The sequence below is a fragment of the Nyctibius grandis genome, chromosome 4 (genome assembly GCF_013368605.1).
Source record: "Nyctibius grandis isolate bNycGra1 chromosome 4, bNycGra1.pri, whole genome shotgun sequence".
NCBI classification, from domain to species: Eukaryota; Metazoa; Chordata; class Aves; order Nyctibiiformes; family Nyctibiidae; genus Nyctibius; species Nyctibius grandis.
The window spans coordinates 76,373,362-76,398,708 of record NC_090661.1 but is presented as its reverse complement, the minus strand read 5'-3'; the positions used below and the strand labels follow the sequence as shown (position 1 = coordinate 76,398,708).

Here is a 25,347-nt window from a genome sequence, read left to right as displayed (position 1 = left end):
CAGAGGTTAATCAACTAATACTGAAAATGGAGTTTTAGGGAGCTGATAGTCAGTATGTGTTTCATGAAATACCTCATGAAGTAGGAAACAAATATTGCTGTAGTGTTATTTCCTGACAGAAGTAAAAAAATGTTTCAAAATATGCAATGAGTTTATTTTATGGTTTCAGTCATCAGTTCAGGAGTTCCTGAAGACTATTTACTGAAGTCCTATTACTTGAGATTGATGTGATAGTGAATCATTCTGTACAACATGAATTAAATCTATATAAGGTACACTGGTGCAATTTTCCAAGCTCATAGCATGCTACGCTCATTTTTGATCAATAAAATGTCTGTGTATTACGCTGTCAATAAAGAGAAGGTAATTATTTCCTGGAGAATTATCTAAATCCAGGTGTATGTATTTATTTGGGAAGGAAAACTAGCTTTCTGGATTTTGGGGGTTTAAGAGCAGAATGAGTTGGGGACAAAATAGCCCCTTAGTTTTGTAGAAAATGTGGCATCGTCAATTAGCATCAGCTGGCAAGCTAGCATAGAGGATGGTATTATGTACTTTAGCATTTCTTTGATGGTAGGTAAGGAAAGAAAATACATTTGCAACCATGTTATTAAAAACAAAAAATCCAGCCTATCTTTACACTGAAATTGTCAATAAAACAAAATACTATAAACATCACTAAAACAAGCTATCCTTTTCTTACTATTGCATTAAAGAGGTAACTGAGGTTTTAAATTGTTGTCTCAGTTTTCTTAAGGAATGCTGGTAGTACAGGGACAGATATCAGAAATGCAATAGAGGAATTATGGGAGAAGGCAGAGAGGAAAGGAACAAGCTATGAAAGGTTTTGACCATGATTTCTGTAGTGGCATTCTTGGTCTGTCAAAACACTTCAACTGCATCATATGCTGATGGATATAATCTACTATCAGTATTTTTTCTTGTGTAACCTTTAGAGTATTCTGTATGCTCTGAAGGAATTCTATCACCTTCAGTCTCTGTGCCTCAATTCCTATAGACCTGTCTGCTTGTGATCAAAAGGGCAACTGACTGCAGCTCACATAATTTCAAGCTATCTATCCTGGTCACCAATAATAGTGCTGCCGTGGCAAAACAAAAGCTCAGCACCTTCTAGCTGGCAGCACCACAGTTGGGTTTTGCAGCCTGCTATAAATTCTGTGCTGCCAGAGTTTATGCTGTTATCAGTAATTGATTTAGCATTAAACTAACTGCAGACTAATGACTAGAGTGTATCACATCCTTGTTTATCCTCTTATGCTTATCTCAGTGTCTCAATTTGTCCCAGTTGGTTTGAGGGCTTAGAACTCTTCCATTAGCAAATGGGTGTGACAACTTAAGATATGAAGATGCAGTGTTTAGTGCCTTATCTGAAACCAGTTCCTGGCTGGTTTAGACTATGCCATCAGACTTTGCACTGAGCTTCCTGAGGAATATTAACATCTTCCATTTCCTTAACTTTGCTACAGAAACCAGAACCTCCAGCAGACAGGCAATAACAGATATTTGGAAATGGGAGCATCTGAAATTGCTATGGAATGAACTAGTACCTCAGGTTCACCAGATTTTTCACTTTTGATTGCAGCTTCAGGGTTTTTTCCTTTTTATGGTAATATTTTCATTTTGTCTTCAAATATTCCTTTGGGACACTGAGAGGAAATGTAGTCAAGTTACGCAAAGCTATCCACTTGTCGTCTTTTCTAAGCAACTAAGCAATAAATAAATGCATGAACGCATAAGAGTTACAAGCAGATGTAACATTAATGTCTTTTGTCTCTACACACCTGCAATGGAAACCATATTGCCCATTAGGAACAAGGCCAGGCTCCTTTGTGTCTTACATCCTTGAAGTCAGCCCTTCATATTCAGCAGTGCTGGGGGGTCAGTACTGAAGAGGAACAGCGGTGCTAGAGCAGCTATTGTGGAGAGCAAATGTAGCAATGATATTGATGACACTACTAATTTATTTAGTAGATGGAATTTAGAACGTGATGAGGATTCATCTCTCCTCATCACATTATCCCTCAGCTGTTTATTGCCAAGGCAATGAGCAAAGTGTTGCTAATATTAGTTTCTGTTGTTTGGTTCAGTTTGCTTCTGCTGTTTGCCTGATTGTGCCAAATAACAATAAAAGCCCATAGAACTGCTGTGTTAATTGAAATACACAATTTTAGTGCTTTTTAATATACTAAATGACAAATGTAGAATAACTTGAGAAATCAGTACTAAAAGGAAAAAAATGATGTTGTAAGAGCAATTATACACTTTGATTTCATATAATGGATACTTGTTGGGGTATTTTAGATGGCAGTTGTGATTTAACATGTGGTGCAAGTGTATTGGTTGACAAATGAGAAGATGAATAGAGGAAAAGACTGATTTAAAGAGTCCACTGTTCAAAGTTCTTATTCTTTGAAACTGAGAAATGAGAACTTACATCCTAAGCTAAGAATTTACATACAAACTAAGCTTGGACAGAGAAACAGCCTTTCTGTGAGCTGTTCTGTTTTGTAGGCTTCTTGAGTATTCAATCAACAATACCCTATATCACAGTCTCTAAACGTGACCTCTCTGAAAGCAGAAAAGGAATCTACAAAACATAATAGGAAAAACTGTAGCATAGATATTAATCTGATTGACTATTGCAAAAGGCATTCTGTTAGTACACTTACAAACCCCTGCAAACTGCATCAAGCAATTAAGTGCTCAGATACCATCTGACCAGCTGTACTCATCTCCAGACAAAAATTATTCTAGTAAAAATGTAAATAGAGTTGAGTGACTTGAACTGTTCTTATGCCTTTCCCTAAGCACTCACTTTTGGTCTCTGTTGGAAGTAGGATACCAGGCTGACTTGTTATAGCTTCTTTTATACTGTTATATTTTATGTTCTTCTACAAACTATGTCTATGGTTTTATTTTTGTCTGAATTTCAAAGGAATTTATGTTCATTTGGTACTTATCTTCCACAGAAATCCAAGTGAGTGAGTTTACTGGCACGAGCATTTGATAAAATGCTGAATTTTAAAGTGAGTAGTCCCCAGTTCAGCTATGCATTGACTAAGCAAGTGCTCAACCTTAGGTATGTTTTCACTGAACTTCAATAGGTCTCAGAGTGCGTTGTTGAATAGGGATGGGATTATTCACAGGCTTTCAGATAAGATTGCTGAACTGGAGCCATATTGCAGAGTATTTGTGGGAAGTTATTTTCCAATAGGAAAGGGAAAAACGCCATGTGATTTGTATGTGCACTCAGAAAATTTGAAGATTGAATTTTGTCTATTAAGTAGTCATTTTGAATTGCTCATAAACAAGCTTCCAAGAATTATTAACAAGGGGAAAACTGAAACAAAATAATTTAAAAATGAGGATGCATATTCATAGCATGTGTTTTTTTTCTGCTTTCACATAGCTCTGACTGTAACTCACAGCTCTTCAAAAGCACGAAATAGATTATACAAAATGGAAAGTTCCTAGTCTTTCACAAATTATGTGATCAAGTTCAGCTGCAACACAGCATGAATTAATCCTCATCTGAATCAAAAGATTTGGTATTAGAACTTTGCCAGGACTGCTAATAGGGATTTTCCAATCCTAAGTGAAAATATAAAAGGCAATCTTGGATTTTCACTCAAAAGACAACTTCGGTTAGCATAGAGGAACAATAGATTATCGTAAACTGTTCAAGGAAAACAAGGCAAACTCAAATTGAGACTTACAGGATCATAACAGCTATTGCATACGCAAGCTTTGTGGCGGCTTCTTTATTGTTAGAGTATGTTCACACTGCAGGTCATGTAGGTATGTCCAAGCTGGCTTTAAACTATTTACTTCTAGTAATGATAACCATATAATCATGACAGCACAGACCTCAATCTGGATATTTTTACCAGTTCTCTAGGAGAGTTTGGTATGCTCTGCTGCAGCTACAATCATATTGGCACCTAAGCTATATCAACAGCTCAGGCATTTCTACAGAAGTTACGTGCCATCAGGGCAGAATCGTGCTTAATTTTACGAGCACTGAAGGAGGATGTACCTGTTGTTGGTATCACCAACACCTGAAGAGAAAACTGGTAGTCGGAGAGTTTTAGAAGAAACTTGGGGTAATATAGCAACACAGATCCACAGTCAGAGCTGTACTAGACAACTCCTAAAGACAGAGGAATGTGAGGAAAGAGAAAGAGGTTTCTGGGAATAACTATAAGGAATGGGATAGGGAAAAAATCAGGACACCAGTAATGAGAAAAAAATGGATTAAGAGACCCTATGTGTCCCTATGGTCAATTATACAATTATACAATATGTGGCATGCAGCCTTCCCTATCCCGACATGTATACAGACACATATATGGGTATACACATATATGTAAACACATATACATATATATGTATGGATAGGGAAGGCTGCATGTCATATATACTTTCAAAAAGTTTTCTGAATGTTGATAATTGACAGTTGCAAACTATGCTACCTCTCCCCATTGTTTTGTGATAAGAAATATTAAAATGTGATAGTTTGGGAAAATGTAGTCCAGGTCACTAGCTTCTGATGGTACAGATTTATTAGCTAGCAAAAATACAGTAGGAATGTCTGTTGAAAATAGTATCTATTGCTGAAGAAAGTGAGGCATGAAGACACCTTGCCTTTTTCATGACCAGGCAGCCTGTACATCAGTAGAAAAGAATCCCAGAAAGATCCAGGCAGTCTGCCCTCGATCTGTATACTGTGATTGTGACAAACAATCACAGGTTTCTAAATGTCTTACCAAGCTGCATTGCACTCATCTTCCTTGCTGTCTCTTGTGTTGTTGCAAACACAAAGTCCACATTTAACGCAGCCATTATTGAGTGGCTTTACAAAGGATAAATCACAGAAATTTTGTAACTAATATACTTGAGCCATTGAAGTAGCATATTTGGATGACATTATCTACCCTTAAAAGTAACGACCTTTAAGATAAATAGTGAAACCTGTTACTCATGTTTTCTGTGCTGTACACCTGTTTGTTACTGTGTTCAGCTAAAACTACAGGGTTTGTAGTTAAGTGAAACTGAAATCCTGCCAGTTGTATGCATATGAAGTGTCTATGACTCGTTTATTATGCTACCTTAATGAGCTTTTAGTCCTGTATATTTTTCTATCTAAAATATTATATAACTCGAAGCTTAAAGGTCTTTTCTCTTTCCCTCATTTGCCCAGAGGGTTTTATTTAATTTCATTTTCCTTTGAGTGCTTTTATTTCTTGATTCCATTAAACCTTTTCATAATTTGGACAAATCCATTTATACTTCTGCTTGCTTTAAATCAGGAGTGTAAACCAGAGGCATGCAAACAGCCCAACAAAATGCAGCTGTCTGGTATTATATCATGCATTCCTAGTCACAGATACAATCACAACAGAGTAAGAAATAGTATGTGCTCTTTATGAATTGGGTATGATGTAAGCCAGGATAGTCATGGCAGGATTGATAATTGCTACTGGAGGCAATAGCTTGCTGCTTTAATATTTGCTTCACTGGATGTTAAAGGTTTGTTTTGCACTGGAATAATTTGCCTGCCTGAAGTTATTTCTGTCTCAAAAAAATCATCAAAATGGGGCTTGAGGCACCAGAACAGAACTGACAGATGATAAATATTTGCAGTACAATTCTTGGTGCGTGTAAGTTATACCATTTTGAAGACAGGATGGTTAGTCCATTAGTTTTAAAATGAAGAAGCTTTAGTGAAAGATGCCTGACATGCAATGGCCAGAGTAGCAGCCTCATTTCAGGTTATGGAAATATGTAACTCCCTGGTCGGTGCCATTGATAGATGTCTAATTAAATCTTCCAGTAGAGATTCTGGTTCTTTATATGCAATTTCAGAGACTCAAGTGTGAGACAACCCCATCCATAGCATCAGCATGCCCTTTCCAATGGCTATTAATGTCTCCATTGTTACTGGAACCATTTTTAGACAGCAATTTTCAAGATGGAGACTTCTATGACTTCAGGTACTGTAACAAAGAGCATGTGCCTTTCAGAAAGAAAGCAACATTAACAACAAAAACTGTGACCTACATGTTAGTTTTTATAATTGTAAATTTTGGTAGTAGCTCCTGCAATTCTAGTTGTGTTCATAGTTTGCAAAGAATTCTGTTAAACACAGACTTAATTTTAAGCAGTAGTTAACATTCTTTATTGAAACATAAAACTTGGTGCACTGCCAGTGGAAAAGATGTCCCGAAGCAGAATTTCTCTTATTACAGCCAAAGCAAGTGTCAGGGGTAATCGCAGTATGTAGAGGCTCAGTTATTGCCAGTAGTGATCAGATCATTGATAGCTCAAGTCTGGCATTCTGCTTCTAGTGGTGGGGCCTGTATTTGAAGCATCAGGGAAGTCATCCAGTTAGCCACCTCTTTAATTAGTGCATTGTTTTTTGAATGTTCTTAAAATCAGGTCATATAAGGAATAAAGATAGTAAGTTGTTCTATAAGGAAAGGGGTAAATGGCTGTTTCTATTTCTAAAGTCTCTTCTCCCCACCCTTCCTATTCATTCCACCCAGTGCGCCGCTCCAAAGCTGCAGACGAGGAAAGGAGCCACAAAGCACGCAGGGCCCGGGACGAATACCGACGACAATCCTTGCGTGCCATCCAGAAAGGAAGAGTGGCTGGCCTGAGTAATTTGTTCCAGGGAACAAGCCTGAACAATGAACAGGAGATAAAACTGAACAACAATAGTGCAACTCCTTTGCTGTCTCTCTCTGCAGCATCCAGGTTGGTTTGTACAGGAGTGACTTCAAAATAGTTTTCTGTTGAATTGCTCCCTCTCCAGTCCCCACCGCTTCAACAAGCTCTGCTGCAGTTGCTGGAAATTCTCAGTTTTGCTCTTTCACTATGACCAGAAAAAGAATGTCTAAAGAAAAATGAAAACAGATTGAATACTTAATATGAACTAAATGCCATTTATTTTTCAGACAGATTTCTTAAAGTTCACACAGAGAGAGAGAGAGAGAGGAGTCCTTCAAAAGTCAGTATTAGATTAGTATGCAAGGCGAGGTTTTAAGTGTTTTTTCAAGCAAAATCAAGTGTCTTTGGTGTTTATTAATCTTTCATCTGACTATTTAGGGAGCACCGTGAATTGCAGGAGAGGAAAAGAATCCAAACTGGCAGATGGGTGCTAGAAAGTTGACTAGTCACTTTACTCTTTTCCTGGTTATTTCTTATACCATTAATTTGGATTCATGTGGTGATAAAGGCAATGTGAGCACTGTCAGGATGGTAGTATTAAATGCTAAAAAAAAAAAAAATAACCCTAACAACCAATATCCAAGCTCAGAAAGAAAAGAGTCCCATTACATTGTTTTTCTTTACCAGTCAGTGTATCACCAGAGAGAATCAGTCCCTCATTGTTTGGAAATGTGTTCTGCGTTGAGAAGTTCTCTGCTCTACTCTGTTTCTACCCAGAAACTCACTGGTAACAGCAGCCAAAACTCCCAGTTTCAGCAGGAATCGGAATTTTTCTCTCAGAGCAGGATCTTTAAAGTTACAATCAAATCAACTTATCAAAGGAATTATCTCATTATTTTTACAAACTACGTAGTCTTTTTCAAATTGAAGTTACAAAACCACCAGTAAAATGACAGATTTTGAAAAAGACATTTCATAACTTTGACCTGAAGTTCTGAGCTTCTGAGGTGAGATTATTTACTAAAGAATTTGGTGGTACCAGTTGTGATCCTTTTCAAAAAGGGCCTGAAAAAAAGCTGAAAAATCTGGTGATTATGCAGCTCATGTTCAATACTATTTCTGTTTCTAAGCTATGCCTATACTACAAAAAACAGGCAGTATTTATTTTTCTTATCTCTTAAGGCCTCCTCTTTGTCTATCCATGACTTGATTGTGAAGGTATCAAGAAAAGTAAAAGCTGCTTTAAATGTGTGCTTTAATAGTGAATATACATAAATGTGTATGTCACCTTCTCACACCTAACACTGGTATGGTAAAACAGGAGCAGATGTCTATCTAAAAATTTTACTTTGCTAGTGACCTGGGAGGTCAAGGAGGCGATGCACAGTGTGTTCTTGTTTACCACTAGTGTGAGACAGATTTTTTGCCTCAAGGGAATGTGAGTTCAGTGATATATCTCTAAGTTTTTCAGCATGAAGCATAGCTCCTGTAGTTTTTACCTTGGCTTGCCTTTTCTTTTAAAAGTCACCTGAAAATAATACTTTTTTTTACTTCAGATCGATCTCTCTTATAATTTCTGTATGGTTTAGAAAGCTTCCGTTTGATTTTATTTTTTTTTTTTTTCCTACTATCTGTCTTATTTTGCTGACTGTTCACTTCCCGATGAAACTCTTTGGCCTGATTATTCACTTTTATCCTTTTGCTTACTGTTTTTTTTTTTTATTTTTACTTTTGTGGTTGTATTTCTTTCTTCCCGCCCCTCCTGGGCAAGCTCAACCTCAGTAGCTGTATGGAAACAGACATAGTAATTTTGAGATTTGTCTCAGGGCGGAAAAAAGGATGGATTTGACAAGTTTTTCAAAACTAAACTGAATTAGAGAGAAATGAGTTAAGAAACAAGAATGGACTGTAGAGCCCTGGAATTCAAAGAGTTTCTTGTTTCTTTATAGAAAAGATTCAAAAACAGAAATAAAAAACACATGTAGTTTGTTTTTTTTAATGTGTGTCTATAACTGAATTCTCACTTTCACCCCTCACTCATGGTTGTATCTTCAAATTTTATGATGAATATTGGTCAGATCTACTCACACATGTTCATGTAATTTAGCAATAACTATTACATTCACTGCAGGCTTCATCACTTGATATCAACAGAATCAATCACTAGTTTTAGTAATAGTAAGGCAAACTGAAAGGAGGACTCCGTTGCATATCATCAAGCAAACAGCATCTATCTTTTTGCTTTTATTCCTTTCCAAAGAGCACCTTGCTGTCATGAATTGCAGAACCTTTATTGGTTTTGAGGGTGCTTGATTATCTAGCAAATTAGTTTAACGCTGTTTGGTGACTTCTGAGCTGACGTTCTGATTTTAGTAATAGTTCTCCGTTACATTGTCTAGAAATATACAAGATTAACTGGCAGCTCCATGGCAGGTGGAGTAGGAAAGCTGGAAGTATGTAGCCAGCTACTGTACTGGGCACTGTGAAGTGTGTGTCTCACCAATTGAAAGTGAAATTATAGTACAAGTAGACCTACCCACCCTAGCCTTCATCCTATTTATCTGAAGAAGAACAGTAATGAAGATTTGGTAATTTGTGCTAACAGTTTGAGCACCCAGAAACCCACAGGGTTTCAAACTATACAGAAATCAGTTGTAAAGCCTCCCTTTTACTACTGCTATCAGGATAAGTGAGATTGTGTGCTTAATTGGAATGCAGTCATACTTTCATTTGATATAATATACCTTAGTCCTTATTTGGGGTGGGTGGATGGATTTTCCACATATTTTACCTGATTTGCCTCCTACTAGCTAAAATAGTCTACAATGCATAGAAAGTAGCAGAAGCAGTAAGGGAGGCTGTCAAGTAGGGAATGCAAAGGGAACTTAAAGAGTTTAAACAAAACATTCCCTCTATCATACTCAGTGGTTTGGATACACAACCTATTATAGCTGATTCTGATTTAGGATGTCTTGTCAGTGAAAAGGAGCATACTCTAAGCAAAAAAAAATAAACTTTGCTTGTCAATACATGCATTGGAACAAAAATGAGGTGGAAAAGGAAAGCTGACTGAAATGTCTATTGCATCTTTTGTGGTAAATTGTTTTCTAATTTAAGTTCTGTGCTTAAGAAAATGTTTAAGGTTCCATTGCAAATGTAAAATCCAAATATTCTGGTTTCCATAAAAACTCAAAATAATTTTAACAGATTTTGAAAAGGTTAAAACTGTTCAGTGAGCTATACTGAACAGCAGTTATACTGACCATTTTGTAGCTGTATGTTTTGTAAATATATAAAAAAGAGATTAATATTTATATTGTCCCTTGCTTTCATACACCGCTAATTCTCTGTATGACACTTTTCTGTAATTGCTTGCCTTTCAATGCAGTAACATCTGGGAGCGTCCTTCTAGACCCTTTTCCCGAGATGTCATAATTCGCTGGTTCAAAGAAGAGCAGATCCCTCGACGTGCTGGGTTTGAGAGGAATACCAACAGGATTGCTCAGTGGTTTCATGGTAATACACTGATCACTGATTTCTTATATATAGACCTGTAAGCGTACGCTCAGGAAGTAAATCTTGCCATCTTTCATCACAAAAAGGAACATCTACTGACATTGTGAAACCTAGTGCCTGTTAAAACAAGATTTTTGCGTCATTCCTCTTTTCCTGTTTTCTTTTTTCTGATTAAGTAGACTAATTTGTGAACAAAGGTTTTTTCAGGAATATTTTGGCCAAAGTATATTTGCTGTAAAATATCAAGCCAAGTAGGAGGAATGAGAACCAAGATAGGGTGAGGAGGACTCCAAAATAAACTGACAAATACCGTAGTGATATGGTATGTGGATGACTGACATTCAAGTTTTTGCTTTAGCTGATTTGCAAGAAGGACTTGAACTCCTCTCTGTTTAATCCCTGTTGTACTTTTTAAACCGGGGTAGCATTTTTTCTTTCTCGCTTTCTTTTGCAAACAAAAATTATTGAAAGATCTTGATTTTTCTCAAAAAGACTTTGGAGTGTATAATTTTAGGCAGCTTTCATGAAATGGGAAAACCAATTCCTGTTCAGATCCGTAATTTGCTGTCATATCTGCTGGAGTTCCTAGCGTCTCTGGGGCTTTTGCCCGGTATAGCATTTGCTATGCAGCTGTATCTTTGATATCAAATTCACAGGTAAGACATCTTATTTTCATAAGTAGTAGCAATGATCTTTATATTTGTTATTCTTAACATGAAAAAAAAGAATTCTGGCTTAATAACTGACATAATTGAGGAACTGGAAAGACTTTAAAGTTAAATCTCTCTATTTTTTCATTGCTGCTTTTGGTGAGTCTGATATTCTTTGTTCAAACCACTAAGCTGACCTGATCCTATTTTCATGATTCTCTAAGCATAAGATGAAGATTTGCGGGCGTTCTAAACTGAACCAGGCAAGGAAAATTTCTGAACAAGTTTAGTGTTTCATATATTTCAGATTTCTTTTTATGATACACAAATCCTTATGTGTTAAAAGACATTAGCAAGCTGCTATTTTCTTTGGCTTAATTAGTCAAAGACTCTGAAGTCAGTCATGAATAGCTTGTAAATGCTACATACTGCCATTTCTTATGAACAATGATGCAGACAGGGTTTGTTGTTTTCTTACAAAAGTCATTTGGTGTGGTTTCTTTCTGAGAGACAAACTGATTAAAATTTCATCTGTGGACATTTGTCAAAAGTATTTTCAACCGTGATCTTTCTGTGTGGCCCAATGGTAAATGTTTTTCCTGCTTGTGGGAAGTTCGCATCCATATAAATTGACAGGAGTAGTTATGAACATAATTCATGCCTTAAGAAGGCATCTGGGCTTGAGCTAATGCCTGTGCAGTCTATCTACTAACTTCAGTGGCTTTTGGATTAGTCTGTTAATCACTGCAAGAATTGAGGAATTCATGATTTTTCTTTAGTTTCTCAGATCATGCCATTGATATCTTAAGAAACTGTGACTATCCAATGACATTTATAAAAGTGAGTGAAGTACCTCGTTTGTCCTCCTCCCACTCAAGGAGCCTGAGAAAGATAATTCAGATAGATTCCCAGCATAAAACTCAGTGGTTTTCTTTGCAGAGATCCACATGAATGCTGCTTTGGTACCTCTTTGCTGGGTTAGCTGTTTTAGCTTCTGCAGCTCTAGTCAGATTCATTGTAATCCTTAGTGAACAACTCAGCTGCTTTGTGACTCTTCTGGAGTGGTGGAAGCTAAGCATCAGGTTGTTACAGGTGCAGTAGTCAATGTTTTGCAGTGTTATGTAGTGTCTGTGTTATATTTTGTAGCACAGACAAACTTTGAGGAAAAACAAACAAACAAAAAACCCGGAGCAAAATATTAGAAAGTACTGACATACTTTAACTTCTTTTTTTTCCAGGAAAAATCCCTCCTCTTTGAATTGGCCTCCCATTTGGGGGCGAGGGGAGGTTGGGAGGGGAAGGCAGCAAAAAAACTCTTGATCCAGCCAAAAATCTTTTTTCTATTCTTTACTTAGTTCTTATTAAAATACAGATTGTGAGTTTTGTTGTATAGGCCTATTTAGGATCTTGTGTGTGTTCTTGTTTTGTATTGTATTCAGGGAACCAGGACATTATATATATTTTTTGTGTATGAACAAAAATACAGCAGAATATATCTGACTTGTATAAGAAATTAGCGATACAAATGAAAGCCATTCTGCAAAGCCCAGAATTATGGCTAACTACTTGAGCCAATGGGACACTAATATAATCACCATTTGGATAAGTGGATGTTTCTGTGAAAGAACTGCTGCCTAGTATTTAATGTTGTCTAGTATTGTGATGACAGGTTCTTAAAACCTCAAGCATCTCTCAAAACAGGTATAATCAGGTCCTTGACATCCTGGAACAGCTTCTGTATTTTCCTATATCCCAGTTTAGGACCATGAAGTGGGAGTATAATATTCTACCTTACATTAAGGGCATTTTGAATGCAATGCACTAAGTAGTACTGAAAAAGTAGATATTAGTTTGTTACAGAATTACATGTTTTTGCTGAGGTCAATAGACCTTTGCTTACCTGCCTTGACTGTCAGGTCGTTCAGCTTTTTAGCTAAAGTTAAGCATTAGCCAGTTCACTGTCTTCAGACTGTACTATGGACAGATGATATTTTCTAATTATACAGAGATGAAGGTTGGAGACAGATGTGTTTGGCTAAAATAACAAAGTCCAAATAATAATGCAAAAATGTCTTCGCCCTCATATATTTGGCATATTTCCCACGTTAAGTCATCAAACTGATCTGGATTCTGTTTTAAAGTATATATTGTCTTGAGCATTTTCATGGGATGTGAAACAGGGTAAGCTATGGCATACTTAATGTACCTGAAGTTTTCCTTTTGACTTCATTTGAAGAATCACTAGAAAATGTTTTATTTTAAGTGGAGTGGTAAAATCTGTGGTGAAGAAGTCTTTTTCAAATCTGAGCATTTCCTTTCTTATTCAGAAAAAGTTACTGCTTAAACAAACATCAGCTTCAACTTCATCTTTATTTGTCTCTTGAAATTATCATCAGTTATCTGAATTCCACTAACATGTTTTTAGCTCATTTTTAATAGGCTTTACTGTTTTCATGTTTAAAAAAATAAACATTAAAGATACAAACTGTAATGTTCAGCTGAATTTTGGATGTAAATTCTATTATTTTTTCAGTGTTTGAGTAATAGATCCCTGCCGAAAACTAGAACATTTACCCCTTCAATATAGGATGATTTTTTTTAAGTTTGTAAAGAAAAATATGGTATTTTTAAATATCTATTTTTAAATGTTATTTATAACTTAAACCCATCTTCAATCCATTCAGAAACCATGAAATTAGATGATCTTTACTTCATTTGGATTGGGAAGCAGTGAACCTTTTTTGTAAGTGGTATATGCTCGCTTAGTGGCCCCAGTGCAATGATGCTCAGTTCTCAAACTGCTAAAATAAAGGAGAATCGGAGCAAGTGATTAAGGTGTCACTGAGACTGTCTTGGGAATAAGGTAATTGGTGTCTGTATCTTCTGTACAAAAATCAGCTGTTTCTTTTGTGTTATTTAATAGTTGCCTTATGTTTGAGTAAAAAGAGTTATGCCTTCAATTCTTTGACGATGAAAACTAAGAAATTGGTTTAAATTTAGTTAAAGGTAAATTCTGATCATTTTGATAACGAGGAAGTTAACAATCATATTCTGATTTCTTATCTGCTAATTGATGAACATGGGCAGGTGAATCTAACTTATAAGGGCATCCTAATGTTGTATCAAGATGTACGAAACTTTTTTGTAAATCTGAATTCAGAACATTCTTTGCCAAGACCTCAGTTGCTGGTACACTGTGAAAGCTGGGAAGTAATTTGGTGTTTAGGATGGGAGGTCTGTCTCTCAAAAGGGCGAGAAAGGGAGACAGGCTCATTGTTTTGGCTAAGTTTAGCTTTGAACTGGAATTTTCTTTTCAAACCTTTGTGCGACCCATGCCAAAGAAAGGGAAAGTTACCAGCCTTCCCTCTATGTTAGAGTTTTGCCAAACTCTATCACTGACATTAGCAAATTGTAGTTTTAGTTTACTGCAGGCATAGGACACTGGGAATAGAATTCCATATGGCAACAAAACTAGAGGCCTCTTCCTCCCGTAAGTATTTATCAAAAGGATGCTGGTGGCTGAAACAGGTAATATTTCCCTTTGTTTGCTCTATCTTTCATTTGTCCTTTAACCTTTCTCTTTTGCTTGAAACCTGTTTCAGCATTTTTTTTCCATTCCCACTGGCTTGTTAGCAGTTACTTTTGATATTTTTGATGTTTTTAACTTCAGATGTTAGACTTTTCGCTTTTGTATATTCTGTTCTGCATTTGGTTATTTTCCATTCAGAACGTAGGAGAGTGTTGCTGTTTGCAGGAGGGGCTGATCCCTAAATACGTCTCTAGCTCTAGTTGAGACCAACGTTGTATGATTGTTGATGTTATTTATCCACGATATAAAAGGGATCTCTCAGATGTAAGGTGAGTGTAATAGGGTGTGACAAACTGAGGAATTTATTCATTGTCTGTCCATGAGGTGGCTGTATGTATGTTTGCTAAGCATCTACCATAGCACTATCAGATCTCTACTTGCCTTCAGGTTGAAAGGAACGTTCAGAGGCTGATATCACAGATCTGGAAACATGAGGTAGTTGCCCTATAGGTTGTACCTTTAAAATGTAATTGCAGTAGCATGGTTCCTATTGTGGAGAACTATTTTATCAAGGGAAGTCAGGGTGGCAGTGCAGTTACTGGCTAAGGGAGTGGCAAGCTGTGAAGAAGCTGATCAGAGCAAGTTGAAGGATGGATTGAAAAATGCTGAGAAGCAGAAGCTGAGTAATCCCTGAGGTCAGAGGAGCCAGGAAAGACAATTTTCAGTTTAACAAGATCATGTTGCAGATGTTTATAGATCAAGGTTTAATTTTAGATGTCTAATATTGTTTTCATGAAGAAACTTTTTTTCAAGAGGAAAATCTAGCAGACTTAAATAGTGACAATTGTTCTGCAAATCAGATGCTCTCAGTAGAGGATTCAAGACTTAATACTTCTGAAAGTCTACTAATTTTGAGTCCTTGAACAGCAGCAGCAACACTGGGCTTATTGGTATAGCTGAACTGCGGGAAATATATCTTTTAAAAATACAGCTTGTGTTGTAATATTTTCTAAGGGACACAGAAATGTCAGTGGTTTGGTTTGAAAAACATCTAACAGTGAATACAGTTTGCTGCTTTGAACATAAAAGCAGACTTTTTCTTCTGCTCTTGAAGAAGAACCTTCCAGTCATTCAATAAATGCATGTTAGGAAGATGTAAAGCAAGTGTTGTAAATCCAGCAGAAGTACAGCTTTCTTGATATTAATGATCTCTTTTCTAATCCACTGCTTTATCATTATCTAGCTTTTACTTCTATTTGAGAAAGTCCACAGATAGATTCTCTGCTTGAGTAAACTGAGCCCCAGGGTTCTGGGATATTTTTTCCCTTCTAGAATTGTTGTTGATGGGGTACTTTGTTGGGAAAGGATACAAGATCTTGTTAAAAATCTCCTGAATTCATTGAGAGCTTTTCCACTGTCTTCCACAGGCTTTGAAAGATGCATCCGAAAAATATCTATATGCAAAGCTTGGTATCTAAAACATCCTGTGATGGGGAAACATCTGGAACGGAATCAGAGATAATATAATCATTTTACTTTGAAATAATTATTAAGCAGTTATGTTTATAACATACACATACAGGTTTTATTGGGGCACTATACATGAACCAGTTTGTCCTTGCAGCTTTATATATATTCTCTGTTTGGGTGGATTTACACATAGTTATTAGAGCCATGATCATCTGTTTACTTGCTGTGAGATGGAACCCTATTTTTTGTGTTTCCAGAACATACTCCTATCAAACATCTACTGGATGTTCTGATAGTATCTTTCAAAGATAGCACAGTATTTGGAGTTAAGTGTTTAGATCCTGTGGTAGATTCTGGTACTTGATTAGGGATGTTTCAAGTCAAGTCAGATCCATAACGTACAACACACTCAAAATACTTCATCAGCTCTAATTCAGTTCTCAGCTTCTTCCTTAAGATATGAGAGATGTTTTGCTGTTTTCTGAGAAATAAGACTATCCTTCATATACTAAGTCATTCCACTTAGGTCATAATGATTGTTTCAGTCTGTCAGTTCTTTTGAAGGCTTTGGAATTGTTTTTCCAGTGCCGTTACAGTTTCAAAGTGTCTACACAGACAGGTTATTAGCAAACAAAATAAATGTTTTAGACGCATGACTCCCCTTGGAAGGGAGCAAAGTATCAAAGTGAAGTAATGTCAGCTGTAACATGCTGCAAGGAGAAAGGAAGCGCAAAAGAACAGCAGGGAAATTGTAGAATGAGGCAATTGAATAATTAATGTAAATAGGCTAATCGCTAATGTGAAATGAGCTTTCTTATTCTTTTACAACACATTGTCCTTCTTGGCTGCTTTTTAACTGGAAGCTATATTCTAAAGATTAGGCATATCCTACAGATAGAAGGCAGCAGTTTTTCTGAACAGGTATTGTAGGCACTAAAAATGAGAGATAATAAAGAGCATGTGACCACAAAGGGGAAACAAGTTTGAGGAAACGTTAACGGTTTCACAGGTACAAACAGGTCAGATGCAGTGCCTGTACAGTGCACCGCTAGTCAAAGACTTAAAGAAAAAAAAAAAAAGTCCTTTCAGGTTCAAGTTTGTGCCAGGCAATTCTTTGTATTTGTGAAGAATATGCACCAGCTTTTCATAGAGTGTACGTCCAGGTGAATTTACTAATCTCTTAATGAAAACGTATTTTGCTATTGAAAATCAAATTGCTTTACATTCTGGAGACTTCTTGCCCCCCTTTTTTAAAACACTTCAAGATTTTTTTTTTTCTCCATGAGCATGACATAGTGAGCACTGTTGTTTCCTGTAGTAAGGCATGGTAGCTTAATGTATTTACCTGTAATTTTACATTACAGTTCGGTGTTCTGTCTCCTTATTGAACTGGATTGTGTGTGAGTACATTCGCTATTACTGCAGCTCCTTCAGTCAAGTTTTCTTTATCACATTACATTAAACAAAAAGGTGAGGTGTTCCTGAACAGAAAGCACTGCTGTCAGTGTTTAGAAATGAAGAATCATTTATAAAAACCAAGTGACGTAAGAGCATGAGTTATTTGGAAGAAATCATATATAAAGACTTAAAACTGACCCATTTTAAAGAAAATAAGGAACATTAGATTAAAATGAAAAGCCTTGACACCTACAAAGGTTGTTTATGCAAAGACTGGAAGAAATTAAGATGACTGTTCATGGTGACCAAAGCAAACACAGAAGGCCTTGTTCATCTGTCCAGCTGCCTGAATCTGAGCTATGGTTCCCTTTTACGTATACTGTAGTCTCTTCGTTACATGCTGGATCATGCTTTCTCCTTTCAGTGTTAAATTGTGTATGTGTTAATTGGTTAGTTAGTTTATCCATGCACAAGGTGCACTTAGATGTCAGTTGCTACCAGCACAAGACATTCAGCTCATACTGCCTATCTTTCAATGCTGTATCTAGATGTTTCCTGATCAACTGCTGTAGCATACCACAGGTGTCCTGTGTAGAACCTTGTTAGTCTTGGATGAATTGCTGATATCCTGCTTATTGTTAGTCCATATCTAACTGTTTATCAGCCATGCCTCCAGCTCTTGTTCCTTTGCCTGGACATGTACAATAACATGCTTTCTATTTTACAGGCTTCCATATATTTTCTTCAGCTTATGCTAGACTAAGTTATATTTACTATTTTATCTGTAGTATTTTTTGTTTAAAGCACAGCAGATACTTGCAGACACAAGGTCAGAAAATTTTACTGGTTTCCCAGCAGATGGCCTTCTTACTGGTCCTCCTGTCTTGCTACACAAAGTATTGAATCCACAGTCCTATTGATCCAGCTTCAAGGCAAAAGACTACCAAGTTATTAGCTCAACAGCTCCTTTGAAATAATGCTGTTTTCCTGCTAAGCAAACACAATTTTCAAACAAGGTATCAGCAGGTATGGTGTGTAGTCATGCAGGGGGCAAAAGCACGCAACTGCGCAAAATTGTGTTGCTGGTTTAGCTTAACTCCAGTTCACCCAGTTAGGAGCAGACTGTGACACTTAAACTGCTTTCACCACAGGAGATAAACAGTAGTAGATGATATTAAAACAAAGGGAAGAGATTTCTGCGACTCTGCAGGCAACTAACCTGTATGTGCCACTTCATCACGTGCCACTGGCATGGAGGCAGAATGAGGTGGGGTGTGGGAAACATAACTTTGCCCTTCCCCTGCAAAAGTTAAGGGAATGACAGCTCCCTTTCTTCCCTCTTGGATTTCAGAAAGGTCAGTTCTTCACTCTTCTCCTGGCCTTTCTGTGAACGGGACTGTCAAATCACAAACTCATGAATCTTTTTAAGAGATAAAATTCCAAAAGAGCTATGCAGATTAGCACGCTGGTTAGCATTGGCTCTGACTGGATCATACCTTACCTCTCTATCAGAGATTAGCATCTGTAATGTAATACACAATAGTTCTTAATCCATGATAGGGAGGATTCAGATCTAAATTATATATAATTCCACAGAACATTCTTCCACTGCTGCTACCACTGCTTCTCACAATTAAACACAGCATGGATCTTTCATGAGTGCACGTGGCTATTATAAATTCATTCCAGTATGCTTGATAAAAAGAATCTTTTGTACTTGGAGTGAGCTGCAAACAGTTATATATATTTCAATCCAAGATACATGAAAGTCATAGTTCATGAGTCATGGGACAGAGCTCCTTTTTTTCACATACCCATGCTACTGTTTATAGGGTGGCGACGGAAGCTTTGAGAGCTAAGATGGTGGTAGCAACAAATGATTCTGCACGCTTGCTGAGTGCAGATCCTCTTATCATGTAAACTGGAATAATTCCACTGATGAATTTTAGCATAAATGAAAGATTCTTAATTCCAGACTTTGTATTAGAAATTAAGTAAAAAAATTCTGCTTGCTTCTGTTTGTAACTTTTTCAGAACCTCAGATAAAGTTTGTCCCTCTGTTGTTCTAGAGCACAAGTCTTATGAGGAGCAGCTAAGGAAACTGGGGTTGTTTAGCCTGGAGAAAAGGAGGCTGAGGGGAGACCTTATTGCTCTCTACAACTACCTGAAAGGAGGTTGTAGCGAGGTGGGTGTCGGTCTCTTCTCCCAAGTAACAAGCGATAGGATGAGAGGAAATGGCCTCAAGTTGTGCCAGGGGAGGTTTAGATTGGATATCAGGAAAAATTTCTTCACCGAAATGGTTATCAAACATTGGAACAGGCTGCCCAGGGAAGTGGTGGAGTCACCATCCCTGGAGGTATTTAAAAGACACTAGATGTGGCAGTTATGGACATGGTTTAGTGGTGGACTTGGCAGTGCTAGGTTTATGGTTAGACTTGATGATCTTAAAGGTCTTTTCCAACCGAAACGATACTATGATTGAAGCCATTTCTACTTACTAAGTAGTGGCTTCAAACACCTAATTCAGATTATCCTGCTGTGAGTTTGAGCCTAGTTGCTAGCACACTTAACCTTAATTCCAGTGTGGGTAGGAATTGAGGCTGTTTAGTGGCTGGTTTTTAGTGGCTTAACTGAGAACTGGGTCAAACCCCAGAGGATGTCCAGAACTGGATCATTTTAAGAGCTGCATGTGGTTATTATACTGCCGCTCATTAGGCGTGACGTTTACTTTCAACAGTGCTTCAGTGTCTGGTTCACTTCATTAAGTGGTTAAAGGTAACTTTTTCCCTTGAGGAACACTACACTAAATCAATATGCACAAATGTTGCAAGCAGCTAGAAAGCACTGTAATTACAAAGTTAGCTTAAAGTCCCCAAATCTAGACAACTGTATGAGAAGAAAAATTAATTATCAGTGTTATCCCTAGATTCATTTTTCTTTGAGCTGGATAAAGTATAGTTTCTTATGTACTTACAGAAAATACCATGATCAAACTGATTTGTAGAAATCTATATGGAACTGCTATTTTAATTTGAATATGGGAAAATACTCCAGATATAGCATGATTTAAATTTGTATCCCTTTTAGCAATGAAAGTTCTAATGATTACTTGATTAAAAAACACGTCAAAAGATTTTCTTCTAGGCTCAGTGATGTCATCTGGAAGATTCTTACAGATATAAAGAGTTTTCAGATTTGACTGCTAGCATACCTAAAAAACATATGTGTTCTTAAACCTTGCACAACTGGAGTATATTTGAGGCAAAAACATTTTCCTTCACCTTTGAAAAAAGCATGAAAAGCAAAAAACACAGTATGTTTTTTTGCTGAGTTGTGTGTTGTAACACCAGCTGTAAAATTTGAATTCCAGGGCTCCATGTTAACTGTGACTTTTATTTTTCTCCTTCTATTGAGTGGGCTGGGCTGACACTGTGATTTACTATTACAGTTGTCATTTAGGTTTATGGAAAATGTATCTTGACAGCTTCTTCAACACCTATAATGTTACAGTGTTGTGGGTAAGCTGTAAGATATATGTGCTTTTGAAGACCATCATGGCCACATGCATGTATTTGTATACATGTAAAGTTTTCCTACTTTTTGGATCTATTAATTTCATTATAAAAAGGAGAAGGATTCATCGGTTATTTTTGAGTATGGGATGTATTTTTCTTAGTAACCAAGGGTTTTTTTACTATTTAAAAACAAATTGAGAATGCATTCAACTGCTTTTCTTCTGTCTAATGCACAATCGAGGACGTTATAATTAAAGCCTACTGAAAAGTCTTTATACCTTATACTCACAAATTGTTGTGGTGATTGCAGAGCCGATTGCCCTATATAATTGCCATTATTAGCGGGTATCTACTCAGTGTATTCATGATAGTGTGTCAAATTGGCTATAAACTGTGGGCCAAATTTACAACAATAGTGTAGGTTCTTCCTGAAATTAATAGTTTTATGCCAGGAGCATACAGCAACCCTCAGCTATGTCATAAGGCACAAGGAAACATACCAAGGGAAGAGAGAAGCTGGAGCTTACTGTACCCTAGTGATGATGCCATTCTGGTCCTTACCCACCTGAATGAGCCTTGGGCTGCCTTCCTAGGGCTGATGTAGAATGGACCCCAGAATCAAAAAGTGACCTCTTGTTGCTTATAGAACTGGAGGTCAAATTAGAGGTTTAATGAGTCTTGTTGGATGCAGTGAAGAATCAAGATCTAACTTCCATATACTCAGAAAAAAAGCAAATTAAAATTAAAGTAGCATAGGTACATCACTACAAATCAGTATCAATATAAAAAGGCCAGTGGAAAACATTAGCAACTCTAGCAAATTAGCAGATTGTCAGAGGCTGTAATGTGATATTTTGTTTACTACCATGTAACTTAATTAACTTCTAGACATTTCAGTGTCCATTCATTGCGCAAATGCTCTTACAGTGAGACCACTAAATTAATGAAGTTGTATTCATAATGCATTCCCAGTGTACTGAATGGCAAATCAATACCAGCATAAAACAAAGCCATTTAAACTAGCAATATGCCAGCAAGACTGCCGAAGAAGGCCCTGAACATTCCTAATGCTCAAAGACATGATCAGCCTAGATACCACCTCTCTGTCGTTAACCAGTAGAATTACAAAACCTTTCCCACACAGCCATGCATTTTGTGTTACACTATTCAAGATGTTTGTTCACAGAAATTTGACATTTGCATAAAACTTACTAAGTGTGGATGTATATGGAGAGATTTGGTTTTCAGTTTACATGCAAGCACATATCTAATATCTAATAGTCCTTACTCATGTCAAAATCTTTCTTCTCTGTTTCACAGCAGTAATTGTGAAGCTTGTCTTTTTTAGTTAGAACTGCAAATTAATTGCCTTTATGGAAAGTAATTTAAGTATTTATTCAATATTACTTCTGCTGCAGAGATGCATCATATAGAAGTATCAGTGACATCTGCTAGTCTAAGCCAATCCAGTTCTCTTCCTTTTTATACCACTAGCATGATCGTTGTTCTTCAGATCTTCACAGTTCTTAAAATGTGCTTTCATTCAGTACATCTCATTTTTTTTTAAGTTTTATTCTAAATAGGATTAGGGTATATTTCTTCTTTGCCTGAAGCTGTAATCTATATTTTTGATTGCCTTATTGCACCCAAATAAAAGATGTCAGTCCTATAATAAAGACAGTAACTTCAGTTTCGAAGTCCAAATTCAAAGTGTTGGGCTTTATCTTAATTCACCAAAATTGTGAAAAACTTATGTATTAAAGATATTATTAAACATACTTTGTTTTTGTAATGAAGAAATTATACTGCTTTTATACGAGACATATTGACAAGCTTTATGGCAACATGGAGAAGGAAAGAACGCCTGAGAATTACTCCTTTTTTTCTTTTTCTTTTTTTTTCTAGGAATGAACTTGAGAAAAGGGCACTGCTGTTTTTCTCTGAGATTTAACCATTAAAAACTGCAGGCTCTTTATAATTTAGCTCATGACCGAATGCGCTGTTTTTCTCTCCTGGGTTTTTTGCATGGTTCTTGGAGATGGTCTGATAAAGGCAGGAGTACCCATAAAATGTGGTGATATAGATAGGGCTGCTTTGCTTTTGTTTATCTTTTTATGGTCAATCTCTGCATCACGAAGTCTCCAGTGCAATTAACTCGTGATTTAAGAATCATCTTCTTGTTCATTTTCCTACTTCTCACTTGGCTTGATGAAATTTGCCAGCAGCTTCCTATTACCTAAGTGATGTGTTCCTTTTCTTCATTTAGTAAATCCCGTGTTTAAGTTTCATAGGTGTTTACAGTTATGGCAATAGTGGCCCAGGAAAACTGCACTTAATGTTGGTGTCTTACTTATTTCTTTTGATATGAAATCATAGCATATTACAATTCTCAGTAATTTATTACTATTATTATTAGAAAGCTTTTTGGCATGTGGTTGTCTCAGTCCAGTCTATGTGGACAAGGGCCTGATTTTTTAATTTCTCTGTATTTTCTGTACTCAGTTACATGATGGAAAAATGGGTATAATGGGTCACAAAACCACCCCAGAATAAATGACTGCACAACATAAAAGGCAAAAGCAAATCAGGCCCTAACTGTTCTGCCAGAGTTTATGTTGATTCATTATATCATTTATTCAGTATAATGTCGTAGTCACAGCCTAGAGGTTAAGAATTTCATGGGCACTGGATTACATCCCCTGTTTTCCTCTAGAAGTGGTATATTCATGATCGAGCATGCAAATGGTGGGGTAACCACAGGGGGCTTTTTTAATGAATGTGCATTATTGCTCTCTGTTCTGAACATCCTTAAATGTGGCCACGTTTTTAGAAGAGGGGCTGGTAACACAAAGGATCCAGTCTGCATTTGCAAACATAAAAGTTTGTTTGCCTAAGCATCCATGTGTGCACAATTTGGAAGCATCAAAAATGATTTACATATCAATACTGTAAGACTGTAAGTGAAATCATATATAATTGCTTTTAGCATAATTGTGTTTTTCTTATGTCAAAATTATTTGAGGACAGCAAGAAGCATTTTACTTCTTAAGAAACATCAATCTTATTAAAATGTGTAGTACAGAAGCAGAACCTGGTGCTAAAATAAATATATTGAATATTTTTTAGTGTTTAATTTTTTAAATAATGCTTATGAAATTACATGATTTGTAAAGCATTCCACAGCCCAGTCAGTAATGCTTATGTATGCTGTTTTAAAGGATTGCATAGTTTATCCTTCTAGGTAGAAGTTTTGTGCTTGACTTGTTTTTCTTGTTGAGATTAAACACCTGTTGATTTGCAAGTACAAGTATTTCTTTTGGCACTGGTTTTCAAATAAAATATTGGTGGTTAAATGTACATACTTGAGTTAAGGGAAAAAGCAGCAAGCTGATAAAAATCTAGTTTGTGCCAAAACTGTGAGGAGCCATCTGAAGAAAGGTGAAAACAGTAAATAAAATGACAGGAATTCTACTATGCAACTTAATTACCTGGGAGATGTTTTCTGACATCTTCATGCAAAGCATAATGAGGAAAAGACATTATTTTTTACTGAGATAATAACCCACTGTTAACAATTAGGCACAGGTGTTTTAGGTTAATTGTTTTCACACTTAAAAAAAGAGCTGTGAACTGAAGCCAATCTTTGGTGGTTTATTTTACGAGTTGCTTTGAACATATCAAGAAATACTTTTGTGGAGTATTCAATCCCTTTAATTAGTCTGATTTAGGATATCCTGGATTTATGCTCAGTGCTGAGTGTTTTGGTGTTAGTGGTGGTTTTTTGTGATGACTCCCCTATTCTGGAAATACTATGAAAGTATTTGAAACAATTTTGTCAGTTTTGAAACAAAAACCTTTCCTTTCGCATGGGAAACTTTTGCTTTGAAATTTTCATTAATTTATCATTTTAAAAGACAAAAATATTTAAAATATTACAGAAATGAAGCCTTTCCTCTGACTAGATCAAAAATCTATATGGATCATCAATTTGAAATGTTTTTCTGCCAATGAAATTTTACATCTGTCAGGTGACGGGATGTCCATTTTTTGTCTGTTCTAACAACTGTAATTGTGGAAATCACATTCTAAAAGAAGAACTTAAACTGAATAGCTGGCTTCTGCAGTAGTAAGCCTGGTGTCATTTGTAAACGCTATCTTTGCTATAAGTCACGGAAATAGGACTGAAGTATGCTTCCATAAAGCCTTGTAGACACTTTTTCACTATTTGAATGGTGAGACACGTTTTTTTCAAAAGCGCTCTCTGAGACTGACAGTAGTTGTAATGCTTGCAATTTTTCATACTCCTCTTCCACTTGCAGAAGGTGGGAAATGGTAACATTTACACGCACTAAGTGAGCAGGTGTTAAGTTCCAAATGCAGCTTGTGTGGCAAATCGGAGATTCTGATTCTAATGCCTTCAGCATTTAAAGTGTCCAGTGATTGATGATTTTTGAATTGCAAATAATTTCTACTTTTACATGAATATTTCTTTAAATGCTTTTTTAAAGGAGCCTTTGGTTCAAGAAAGAATTCTCCCCAGCCTTATGAACTCTTATCAGTTTCTACGTGTTCAGAACTG

The 25,347-nt window shown here is 36.5% G+C and overlaps 1 protein-coding gene across 2 annotated transcripts in view; it reads left to right on the top strand.

Annotated features, from left to right (window-relative positions):
- The window catches only part of SH2D4B (SH2 domain containing 4B), a 63,924-nt gene that overhangs the window by 23,991 nt on the left and 14,586 nt on the right, over positions 1 to 25,347 (top strand). Inside the window, exons 5-6 of one of the 2 annotated variants that reach the window (XM_068399595.1) lie at positions 6,567 to 6,761; positions 10,057 to 10,206. In XM_068399595.1, the coding sequence (XP_068255696.1) occupies positions 6,567 to 6,761; positions 10,057 to 10,206 (345 nt within the window). Of the gene's footprint in view, positions 1 to 6,566; positions 6,778 to 10,056; positions 10,207 to 25,347 lie in introns of both variants that reach the window. The other variant, XM_068399596.1, reaches the window with a different exon arrangement.